Source organism: Schistocerca gregaria, chromosome 5 (genome assembly GCF_023897955.1).
Source record: "Schistocerca gregaria isolate iqSchGreg1 chromosome 5, iqSchGreg1.2, whole genome shotgun sequence".
Taxonomy (NCBI): domain Eukaryota; kingdom Metazoa; phylum Arthropoda; class Insecta; order Orthoptera; family Acrididae; genus Schistocerca; species Schistocerca gregaria.
The window spans coordinates 501253305-501266567 of record NC_064924.1 but is presented as its reverse complement, the minus strand read 5'-3'; the positions used below and the strand labels follow the sequence as shown (position 1 = coordinate 501266567).

At 40.7% G+C, this 13263-nt stretch overlaps 1 protein-coding gene across 5 annotated transcripts in view; it reads left to right on the top strand.

Annotated features, from left to right (window-relative positions):
* LOC126272343 (uncharacterized) overlaps nt 1-13263 on the top strand; it is a 313886-nt gene that overhangs the window by 238480 nt on the left and 62143 nt on the right. For all 5 annotated transcript variants that reach the window (XM_049975141.1, XM_049975140.1, XM_049975138.1 and 2 more), the window contains 2 exons: nt 2680-2930; nt 7389-7467. In XM_049975141.1, coding sequence (XP_049831098.1) covers nt 2680-2930; nt 7389-7467 — 330 coding nt within the window. The remainder of the gene's footprint in view (nt 1-2679; nt 2931-7388; nt 7468-13263) is intronic.

The window sequence follows — 13263 nt, the reverse complement described above, 5'->3', positions numbered from 1 at the left end:
CTTTGTCCACATCCGCATTTCTGGCTCTTCTCCTCTAAATATAATTATGCTATCATCCTCAGATTTAATGTGGCACAGATGTCTAAAATTTTAATAATAATAATAAAATAAGTAAATTGTTTCAGTATAATAATTGTTTGTTCAGGGTGTTTCAGAAATGATGGTCAATATTCAGGGATATGATAGGAATGATCATTTGAAACAAAATAGTCAAGTAAACTTGGGCTCTAAAATGTGTACCATAAGAACTATGAGCAATTCTTGATCTTTGATACTGTGAAACAAATCTCTCCCTTTTATATCCCTGAATATTGACCATCAGTTCTGAAACACCCTGTATTGGTGCGTAGTACATCACTTAGGTGTAACTTCCAAGAAATTGCACTTCAGAGAAACATATCACTTGAAAACCTCTCATCCAAAAAATTGGTTAATAGATACATTGTGCAGTTGCTTTAAGAGCTATAACAACAATAACAAACTCTCAAGAGTTGGACAACATTGTATTCTGTAACTAGCAGCTGTTAATCCTTTGACAGCTGTGGATGAGTTAATTCATCATGCTCCTCTGCTCGTCAGGTGCTGATGACATGTTTAAATGTGGCTCTTAGGTTTTCCTTAAGTGCTACCAATATGTTTACGCATCTCTTTCCGCTGACCTCTCACTGTTGTAAACGAGTTACTTGCATATCTAAGTGAACAAAAAAGTTTTGAGCATTTATCATACAACATATGTGCATCTTTGGTTGCTACCTTTTGCAAAACATCTCGTTTCAATATCTTGAAACATTTATGACACAGGGACAGCAATGGCCACAGAACCAATAATTCAAGGAAAATGGGATATTATTCTGCTCTCAGTTTTAAATAAAGTTCTGATATCTTATCTACATTTCATACACATCAATGTGTGAGTTAAAATCAACCATACACTAACTTTACGTAATGCTGTGCAGACTTTAAAATTTTGTACTTAATTTCAGGCACCGCAATAATTATGAAAATAAAGAAATCACATTCAGTCCGTTAACGTTCAAAGATAGACCGTAAGATGTACAGAAATCAGTTTTTTTCAGTGAACTGTTTTCTTAAAAATGCGTGAAGTACATCATAGTGGCCAGAATGTTGTCTCTCAGCACATGTAGCAACATTTGGCGAGCAGTACAGTGACAACAAAATTGCACTCAAGACGGAATGCAGAGAGCATGTCTGCAGTAGTGGAATGGTTAAAGATTGATAGAAGCCCATTTAATTTCAAATAAGTACATTAAATTTGGAACAGACATCTGTTACATTGCGCAGATCCTTCCAGTTAGCATCCTGTGAAGCTGCCTTGAAACTTTTTGTTCTCTGTTCATTGTATACTTTGTTATCGATGACATTATTTCATTGTAATCTGACAAGTTGTTTATTATGGCTGGTTGTGAATCATGGTCAGACACCACTCAGTACTGGATTCTCTGGTTAAGTGTTCATCTACATAAATTTTGTCTATTAGTGTATTGCTGTACTGTGTGATTTTGGTCGGAAAATTAACAGAACAACACATGTTTTAAGTGCTAAGTAACATTTGCAAATTGTTCCTATTATATGAATTTTTCAGAAAATTAATATTTGGTGATATGCAATGGATAATAATGGAAAATGTATTTTGAATGGCTAGGTGAGTTAAAGAAATCTCTTTTTTTTTGGAATGAGGAACATAAAAATATTGGTGTTGAATATATATTTACTATAAATAAGAATTGCAGGAAGAGGTGGTGGTGAGAGAGAGGAGAGAAACAGCCATACACATCATGGGGAACTGCATTTCACTTGTGTAAATAGCCACAAAGATATACAAAAAGAAAAGGAACACCAAAATGTGCCAACTATTTTGTCGCTGATAATGGACACACATGTACATTAATGACGGCGAAGTATAATTTGGAACGCTTCATGTAGTGAGATAACATTAATGATACAAATAGAGTTCTTCATTTTCTAGTTGTGTGCCCATTTCTCTAACACTGTGGGTGGTTTTTAGGCAGTTTTCCATCCACCGCTGCGAATGTAGGCTGGTTCCCCTTATTCCGCCTCAGCTACATTATGTTGGCAATTGTTGCCAAAAAAGTTCTCCACGTACGCATACGCCACCTTTACTCTACCACGCAAACATAGGAATAACACTCATCTGATGTTAGACTTTCCCTGGGGAGGGTCCACCGGGGGCCAAGCCGCATAATAACCCTGAAAGAGTGGTTCGGTGTGGGGCATTGGGGGGGGAAGTGGACTGCGGTAGTCGTCGTGGGGTTGTTGACCATTGTAACCACGACAGGGACCCAGCCTCTCAGTCATTTCTAGGCCCCTGGTTAACATACAATACAATATTACTGTGTCCTAAGATACACTTGGAATATTTTTATCTGAAATTTGTAGTTGAATGTTCATTGTTATAAGACTCTGTTCACCAGTTATAGTAGCAAATTTTACTAATGAAACTAGTATCAACTAAGTATCTTCTATGTTTTTTAAGTATGTGATGTATGTATTTGATGTCTAATATTTATTAAGTCAAATATGAGTAAAATTGCATTTTATATTAATGGCATACTTCCTTAATGAAGGAATCATCATTTAATCACTAATTAATGTGTTTCCTTTCAGTAAGGACTTAATTGTCACCATGTCATGTTGTAGGTCAATCACCATGCTGGAATGTTTTATGAATACTGCCACGATTATGAAAAAGCTCTCAGCTGCTATGAAATAGCAACACAGAATGGGAAGTTTAATTATCCAGCAGAGATGAACTATATCAACCTAAGACTCAAAATTGCTGCACCAGGCAGTTATAGTCCTATATTCCGTCTCCATGGGTTACTACACAAGTATAATGGAGTAAATCATATGGTACAGACACTGTGTCTTCGTGGCTACTATCACTATGAGTAAGTATTCAGAGTATTAGTGAAACTGATAATAGATTTTAGCTGAGGACAAATCTGATTGCAGGGAAGTCAGCTAGATAGAGTTTATTGCTGTATCTTGGTTCTTCTAAAGTTATGACCAATCCCCAAACATCTATGTAAGTGCAGTAATTGACATTGTGCATTTGAGTAATTCTTTCTTGTACGGTGAGGAACTGAATACTGACAGGTGATTCACATTACGTACATATTGCTAGTTAGGGTCTTTTTTCCAAAAGGTGTACTGTGAGTCATATGTGTAGTCTTTTTTTCTATGGCTGTTGTTGTGGCATTCGTTCTGAAGATGAAGAAGGAAGAGGAGGATGGAATAGTCTAAAGCAACAACAAACAAGGTTTTAATGAGATTTTCAGATGTTTGTTGAGAGAGATAGTATTCTAGGGATGTGAGACCATCTGTATGCGAGGGCTTACATAGAGCATGGTTAAAAATTAGTAATGATGTGGAGGGTTCTAGGTGGGACAGAAGTGGGAATAGATTTGAGACATTCCAGGAAGCCATGGGTTTCTCTTACATAGGATGAAAGGGTTTGTAAGATGAGCTAGATGCGCTAGTCTGTCAGGGCTAAGATATGTTTCATGCAGGCTTTCAAACCAGCTGCAATAGAATGGCTTGAATGATTGTTTTGTGTATTTTGAAACTTAAGTAAAAGGAGAGGCTGTAGGAGGAACATGGAGATCTATAGATGGATGTGTGAAAAGATATTCAGAATATGGCCAGTTTTTATCGGAAAAATTGTGAACTGACAGAATAGTTTATGGGTAAACTACTGATGTCAGTATCAAATGGACGCAACGTTTAGGCAAACAACCATATTGTCATCATCAGGTGTGCAGATGAACTGAATGGCAAGGAGTTGGCATCAGGCTTTTTATCTGCTGCCCCCTGGCACCTACGTGATGCTCTGTACGAAGTCTGTACTCATGGCGTGGCTTGCGTCCAATATCTCGAAGCCTCATCTACAGCATGAGAATGGATTGACGGTGTCATTTGGGTCACGGCAGACTCCACACCACATAAGGCCGCCAGATGTCAAACATCGAACTTCAAGCATGTAGCTGAGAGAATACATTCTGTTGCTCCCTATAAGACCATTATCAATCTCATGGCTAAGCAGCAACTGGATGAGGACATGATTTCAGTTCTTAAGAAGGGACTCAGTGTTTCACTTTCCCTAGACCTGCAAGTATCACTGTCGTCAATGCAATGGAACAAGTAGCAACACAACTATCCTCTGAATCAGCTGAAGACCTACATCAAAAAATCTGTTGTGTCCTCATGTGAACTAAACCTTCGAAATGCGAAAATATTTTGTTGAGCCCAACCTACATAGGTAGGAATGATCATCAAAATAAAATAAGAGAAATCAGAGCTCGAACAGAAAGGTTTAGGTGTTCGTTTTTCCCGCTCGCTGTTCGGGAGTGGAATAGTAGAGAGATAGTATGATTGTGGTTCGATGAACCCTCTGCCAAGCACTTAAATGTGAATTGCAGAGTAGTCATGTAGTAGAAAACAAATATCCCTAGCAGTGAGAGGGTGACCATACAGGAACTAAGAGAAGATTCAGGTATTATGGTTCAGATATCATGCTTTTACCCACTGACAAAGTCAGTGCGACTGTGATAATATGTCTCCCGGATTTCATTGAGAAGTTGCAGGGCCTGCTAAAGGACGATGTGTATCAGAAGATCGACACACCAGGCAATCTTCTTAAGAGACTTTAACTGAGATCATCTGTTGCACCGAGACTTTATGGACATCCTAAGGTTCACAAAGATGGGGTGCGTTTATGCCTCGTTGTTAGCAGCATTGGTGCTCTGACATACTCACTTTCTAGGTGGCTTAAGGATATGCTTACAATTAGCCCTTGCATTGGAAAACGTCCACATCATATGCACACTGCATGGATTTCATTAAGTACCGCAACAACTTTATGCTTAGTAGTTGTGACATCCTCACGAGCTTGTCCCTGCAAGAATCTTTGGAACTTTTGGCCAGAAATTTGACATAGAGACTACCAACAAAATGCATATCCTGAAGTTGACATACTTTCTTTTCGATAGTGGTTACTATCGGCAGACGGAAGGAGCAGCCATGTGGAATACTCCTTACCATTTGTCACCAACATTTATATGGAAGACTTCAAAGAGGTACGTTAGAATGAGCTTAGTGGAAACCTACCTTTTCCTTCCAGTATGTTGATGACACCTTCATCTTATGATCATGTGGAAATGTTTTGTGGCATTTGTATTAAACACCCATCATGATTTTTATTGTGTGTGTGTGGGGGGGTCTTTCAGTGATGTAGAAAAAAACCAAATTATACATTAATAGGCAGAAGCGACAATTTCAGACTACATACTTCTTTGATGCATTGTAACAACAAATTACGGCTACTGCTAATTAGTCGTCTTGATATTGCTGAATCACTTCTAGATTACTGTAAAAATGTGTATGTATGTTAAGAGAAAAGTGGATATTTTGAAAGAAATCATTGTGCCTCCTCTTTAATTACTAATTTTATCAAATTCTTAAAAAACATACATTTGTGTAACTTTACACAAAACACTGTCAAATGTATATGTACTGGCAGAATCAAGATCTGTATATACGAATATTAGAGTGAAGTGAAATTCACATCCCTCACTCCAAATACCCTAATAAATTAAAGGAGAAGTGGCTAATAAGGTGCTCTTATAGTCTGCTTTTGAATATGGAATAATTTCCAGTTTCCTGGCTGCTTGTATTTGTTGCAAATGTCTCACCCAGCGCAAAGTCCCAAGTGACCGGGAAAAAGCGCAGGTGATTCCTGTATATAAGAACAGGTGAGAGGACTTATTCCTTATGTTTATGAATAACTTAGCACAAAACTGGGAAAGTGAAACTCTGTTTCCCTACAATATTTTTTACTTCATACCAACATACTACGAGGTGGAATCCAAAATTTTCGAGACTGGTGCTGCTATCTGGAAACTAGTAGTAGTAGATCTTTACACCGCTAGGTGGCGAGAGCTGCATATCTGATGAGTTAGTGTGCGGAGTGGCATTCAGCTGGCAGGACGTTTTGTGTGTCCACAGTGATTTCTGTAATACTCTGTGTTTGGTGTGTGGCGATTTTACAGTGAATCTGTGAACAGAACAGTGCATGTGTATCAAATTCTGTGTGAATCTCGGGAAAAGTGCTACGGAGACCCTTGGCAATGATTTAACAAGTGTTTGGGAGGTAGAGTATGAGCCATACGCATTTGTTTGAGTGGCATGCTCGGTACAGGACCGGCCTTATAGACGTCGAAGATGATGCTCACACTGCAAGGCCCGTCAGCCGCACAAGGCCAGACATTGTTGCCAAACTTCAACAGTTGGTTCGTGTGAATCAACGTCAAATCATTCAAGAGCTTGCAGATGAAGTGGGTATTGGTTATAGGACATGTCAATGAATGTTGACTGATGAATTGGGCGTGCATCGTGTCACCGCAATACTTGTGCCAAGGATTTTGACTGTCGATCAGAAGGCACAGACCTTCATCTGACTGCATCTGATAATCCAACCTTCTTGTCACGTGTTATCACCAGTGACAAGAGCTAGACTTGGTTATGGCCCAGAGACAAAGCAACAGTCATCCCAGTTGAATAGCCCGGGTTCTCCAAGACCCAAAAAAGCGAGACAGGTGAAGAGGTAAGTGAAGAGCATGGTCATTGTTTTCTTTGATACCAAGGGAATTGTGCACAAAGAATTCATCCCACCCAACCAAACAGTGAATTCCACATACTACTGTGACATTTTGTGATGTCTCTGTGAAAACTTGCGGTGACGACGGCCCGAACTTTGGCATCAAGCAAATTGGCTGTTGCATCACGACAACACGTCCTGTCACACGTCCTTGCTCTTCAGGACCATTTTGGCAAAAACAACATGAAGGTTGTAGCCCACCCACCATACTCAGCAGATTTGGCACCTTGCGACTTCAATGAAACTCAAGTTGAAAGGCCGTGGGTTCGACACTCTAGAGCGGATTCAAGAAGCATCACTGGTAGTGATAAACACCCTCAAAGAAAAGGACTTCCAGAAAATGTTTTAGTAGTGGCAGAAGTGCTGGGACCGGTGTGTACTTGTGGATTGGAACTAATTCGAGGGTGATGGTGATCATTAATCCAAAGGTAAGGTTTTCAACAGATGGCAGCACCAGTCCCAAACATTTTGGATAACACCTTGTACTTTGTCAATGTATCATAGCCTAGGTAACAGGCAGAGCAGTTCCATTCCATTTAACAAAGATTCTATGAAAAAAAATGACCATACTATTACAAACTGCCTGAACAAAAATTTTATTTTTGTTACTGTTTTCATTTTCAACTGCCCCACACAACAGCCTACGATTATTTTCTCAGTTTTTTACTTACAGAGCATCTTTGTATTACAGGATAGAAAAAATTCTGCTTCTTGCTATCCAGAACTTTGCGATGGCTATTGAGCTTAAACCAGCAAGTCCTATTTTGGTGGTATGTATTTTTTATAATTCTGTATAAAGTTACAAAATAGCTGTTATCAGTAAAAGTTATTGTTAGTATCAGTTGTTGCACAGTGTCAGCTGTAGACACTTACATGCCCAACTATTTGGTTTAAAAACATAAAACAGACAAGCGAACACCATCCAAAGAAGCCTTGAAGGTCCAACAGTACTGACTGGCCATTGTGTCATCCTCAGCCCTCAGGCGTCACCAGATGCTGATATGGAGAGGCTTGTTGTCAGCACACCACTCTCATGGCCTTTGTCAGTTTTCATGACCAGTGCCACAAGTAGCTCCTCAATTGGCCTCACAACGGCTGAGTGCACCCCACTTGCCAACCGCAATTGGCAGACCCGGACATTGACCCATCCAGGTGCTAGCCAAGCCTGACAGCACTTAACTTCAGTTAACTGATGGGAACTGATGTTACCAATGTGGCAAGGCCATTTTTGGTTTAAAAATGTACAAGGAATAGAATTAATAATGGTTCAGTTATTAAATTTGCTTAAATTATAATATTGTAAGTGAATAACTTGTCACTACCTGTAGAAAGATGACTACAGATGATACAGAAATTAGTATTGAAAAATACATTCCAATTTTTCAATTTTGGCAACTCCTAGCAGTAGGAATGAAGTTATAAGAACAAAACATTAGTCAGTCACTTCATGTCTTTCTCTACTTTCTACCTCTCATTTCTTATAATTTGTATGCATAGATTAATTGATTCCAGTAACTGATCACTATTTTATTCTTAAGTTATGCAGTAATGTTTTTTATTTTGTTTTTCTTATTTTCTGTCTTCTTCATTAAGTTATCCTTGAAGAAAACTCTGGCTTTATGTAATCCAGTAAGAGTTAGTCTAAATAGATAGTACTATGATAAATTGTAGAGCAGTGATATCAGTGTTTGAAAAACCATCTTATTTAGATGAACAACCAGTTTTCAACCATTCTTGGACTTCTTTACCCTAACAAGTTGCTTCTTCTTCAAGAGATTTGTTTATTTATTGAATTGTACTGTAAATTGATTATGTACTATGTCTATTAGACATTGAATTATTTCTTACCTGTTTCTAACATTTCGTAAATAAACACATTTCTTTTTCAGCAAGACTTATTACATATCCTTGACATTTTGAGTAAATACAGAATCAGAGTGTGAGAAACTTATTGTTTTTAGGAACTCTCTCAGAGAATAGAAGCTGTTGCCAATCAAGTAATCATTTACTGATGATTTGAATTTTTCTTTGTCCATTTGAATTTTAATGTATCCTGATAATGCAATATATAGTTGGATGCTAGGGTTGTATGCCTTTTTGGAATAGTACCATTTTTGTCTGCATAATTTTGCATTATTTATTTGTCTAGTATAGAAGCTGTGCACAGACTCACTAATGTTTGATTTTTTTAATAATAGTTACATTTTCTGCCAAGCACACTGCAACAACAAAAAGGATAGCAAACAACAAATTTCAGTATAGCAAGAATAATACCTGATTATTTTTGTAAGTAAGTCAGGTGTCTACAGGGTGGAAAATTTAGTACACAAGAGACAGTGTTTGTGATCTAGCTTGGCATCAAATCCAGTTGAGCTTGATTCACAAATATGAGTACTGTGGCTTCAGGATGGAACTAGGAGCAGTAGTTGGGCATTAGGGTTGAGTGTCTAGTTTCTACATGAATAAAAGTGCATAGATTAAGAACCAGGGAGGTTTATTTTACATCACCTAATCCAAAGGATAACAGATCTTGTGATCATTTCTACAGCAAGAGGAGGCTGCCACAGCCACAGTGAGAAGCATCTTGCCTTCAAAGAAAGGGGCTGGAAGACATGTCCAGAGGGTAGCAGAGCTGGCAGACAGGAGAGCAAGCTGTCCATAGTGACGCTTCCTTGCCGACCTGCCCGACATACCCCATGTGACCTTCATCCAATCCTCCCTTTGGCAAGTTGGTAGCATTGTAGTAAGTGTACCACACTCAACACTACTGTGGATGGGATCCCCACCTCAGCATTACTGTGCGTGAGAAGGCATCCATGAGTACTGTGGAATGATTGTGCAACATATGATGTTTTGCCGGGCCCAGCTCTTGCCGCTGCTATGACTAAGAGACAGGACTGGGCCATGACAGAGCATTGAACATATAACATCAATTATACAATTTTGAAGAAATAAAAAGTTACCCTTCATCCTCTCATTCCTATTTCTCACCCACACATAAGTCTTGCCTCCACTCTGTCCCCTCCAAGGGAGCTGTATCACAGATCCGAAAAGCAAACATTAGTTCATCCAAACTAGTAAACAAAAAATAGGAAAACAGTAAACATTTTGAACAATAATGAACTGGCTTGAACAAAAGGTTAAAATGTTTTGCCAACATTGGCATTTAGTGTATTATGGGGCGTTAACATATTGGAGGGCAAAATATATAATTAGAAAAATATTTGAGGGAGTGTGGGTTATAGTAGTTTTCACTTACATATTTCCAAAATTTCTCAATTTTTGCCATGTAAATTCTAAACAGTTAGTGCCTTTGCCTCTAATTTTGAGTGTGTGCCTGCTGATGCCATGTCACCGGGTTGAGTGTGACATTTGGATGATGACCTCCCAAGTGGAGTTGATGATGGTGCAAGGGTGGGGGTGGCAGTGGTGATCAGCTGGATAGTTGCTGAGCAGCCGCACGGTAATGCACAGGCACTGTGATGTGGACCAGTGATCAGAACCAATGTGTCAATTGAGAGATGGCCAGCTGGATTGGGAAGAGGCTTCGCCAATTACAGTTGACTGTAACACTCTTTGACAGGGGGCACATCAGGGGAGTCTTGGGCATTTGACAGGATACAGAGGGAGTGAAGTAGTAATAACGGTACAAGTGTGTTTACATGACTGCTAGGTTATTCCATGAATAATTCATCTAGTGATCAATTTAAGTAATCCCCCAAATTCACGCTATTGACTAATTGTTTGTGCTCAAGGGTTGTAAACTAGGGTGTTTCCTTGATAAGCAAAACTTGTTAAGTATAAATGGAATCTACTCCTCACATTAAGTAACCGTGATGGATTTACATGTAGAAGCTGAACATGAAGTGTGACAAAAGTACTTAAATTCTATATCTTAACTGTGTAAGAGGACCAGGCCTGGGAATTGTCATGAGTGGTTAGACATTTACCATGATATTCATCAGATGACTGTTGTTCTGGTAGAACTTGAGACTTTGGCTTGCAACATCTACAGTAGCCACAAGTATTACAGAGTCTATACAACAAGTGGACAACAATTAGAGCTAATGGTACAGACGTAGCACATGGAATGATCACTTGACGCATATTATCTCAACCACGCCATTCCCTAAAACGCACGGTAGTACAGTCGAGGGTAATCTGTCGGTGTTCTGTAGCTAAAAGCTAATTAATGGAATTTAAGAGGAGTCTTAGAATTGTTGGCCAACACTGGCACACTGTGATAACACAGTAGGTACTTCATGTAGGTACAACATAAAAGGTATAAGGGATGTAGGTATAACATAAAAGTTTAAGGCTGGTGTTGGAGAAATGTTAAATAATAATTCACTGTTAGCTAGGATGATCTAGTAGGTCTGGAACATGAGCACAGACTGATAGTCTGGTACCGTGCTCCACGGATTTGGAATATGTGCCAGATGGCATGGACGTACAAGACCCCTAGAGGTCTCTTTACCATTGCGCCATAAGCCGTAGCAGCGCACGCCCCCTGGCCCACGTTTAATGTGAGGGTGCCACAGTAGAACATGTGGTTCCAGCAGCCAATAGCGGTACCCCAATCATGTATTTAAGTGCCTGCCTCTCGCTCAGCCAGTGAGTCTAATCGTTGTGTGCATCTTGAAATATTGCCTGGAAACAGACGTGTTTACCATTCTTTGTTTTTATTACTAGTGGACGTCTTGGATTCATTTGGTTGTAGCTGTCACCTCGTCCCCAGACACGTTCTTTCTCCTCCACAAGTTGGCACTGTTGTTCGATCCCGTGGCTCTCTCTTTCCAGGAGATTGGCCTTTTGTTGACAAACTATTATTCCCAGCGCTACAATGTGATCGCTTCTTGGCTGGAGTTCCACCAGTACCATAAACAGCCTGGTCAATCTTATCATTCCTGGGTCCCGGTCTTCCAGGGTCTCAGCTGTAGATGCGATCTTACATGCACCAATCAGCTGTGTAAGACTTTGTATGCGGACTCCCTCGTCTGGAATGTGGTGGTTCAGCTGGCTCCCAATCCTTAGGTCCGTACTGCAGCGTTGAAACTTGATAACCCCTCCTTGTAAGAGATTCTCCGCATTGCTCACCCCTTTGAAATTTCTCAAGTGGCTAATGAGCATCTTATGGCACAGCCGCAGGTGATGGCAATTAAGGCATCACAGCGGGTTCCACCCTCGCTACGTCGACGTGGCCCATCTGACAGAGGCCAGTGCCGTCGCGACTCCTCATTGCCCGCCGTCTCTATGGCATCGGCGTCTGAGGTTGCCCCTCCTTTGCTGGTCGTGTGGCCCACTCCCATCTTGCCCACATTGTTTTACTGCATATTCTCGAGCTGATTGTCCCCACCACTGGAAAACATGCACGCTGTGTAACAAGGAGGGCCACACCTGACTGGTTTGTCATAGTCGTTCTACTTGCTCCAGTCCTGCCCCTCCTGGGCCTCAAGATGCAGTCCATACTCTGCAATCGTTCGTCCCACAGGATGACCCATCAGTGCGGAAGCTTTTCCTCACAGTCCGCCTTTTCACTGAGGTTTTCACTTTTCGGGTCAACACTGGGGCCAACATCTCCCTGATTAATATGGTGACATATACCCGGCCGGGTTGTCACCTCCCTCTTGCCGTTTGGTCGCCTATGGAGAAGGTTCCATTCCCCTTCATGGGCAGTTAATCATCCAGCGTACAGTTGTGTTCCCCGGTACTTACCCTCTTTGTTGTTGACTTCCCGTTGCCTTCGAATATTTTTGGTCTGCATGCATTTCAACTATTTGGTTTTTCAATTTCAGACAAAGTTAGGGTCGTTTCCACAGCTGTTCCTTTTCAGGACTTGGATGACCTGTGCTCTGCTTTTGCGCTGTTGTTTGCAACGAATCTCAGCTGTGCTTCCAGTTTTCAGGTGCACATCACCCTACAGTCGGATGCGCAGCCTCGCTTTTTCCGGACCCGGCCCCTTCTGGTGGCCTTACAGCCGGCAGTTTAGCAGGAGCTTGATTGGCTCCAGGCCACTGGCATTCTGAAGCACGTGACATACAGTGCCTGGCGACACCAGTGGTGGTCATACGGAAACCCTATGGGTCCCTTCAGCTGTGTGGGGACATCGGCGCTATTGTCAGTACTCAGTGCCTCATTGACACTTACCCCATTCTCTGGCAGGAAGACCTTCTCGCCAACCTTGTATTTTTAAAAGATCAACTTGGCTGAGGCTTACCACCATTTACTCTTGGATGCCGAATCTCAGAACATCATGTTTATCAACACGCCTTTTGGATTGTATAAATATAAGCGCCTTCCCTTTGGTGTCTCACCAGTGCCGGCATTTTCGAGCAGATCCTTGAGCAGCTTACACACCTGTATGAATTATCTGGATGACACCTTGGTCACCGGGTGTTCCCACCAGGAACATTTGCAAAACATCAGTGCCTTATTTCACCCTCTGCAATGTGCAGGTTTACGCTGTCATCTGGACAAGTGTTGTTTTTTTCAATTGGAAGTGGAATATTTAGGCCACTGGCTTAGTAAAGATGGCATTTGCTCTTTGAGTCGTAATGTCACAGCCA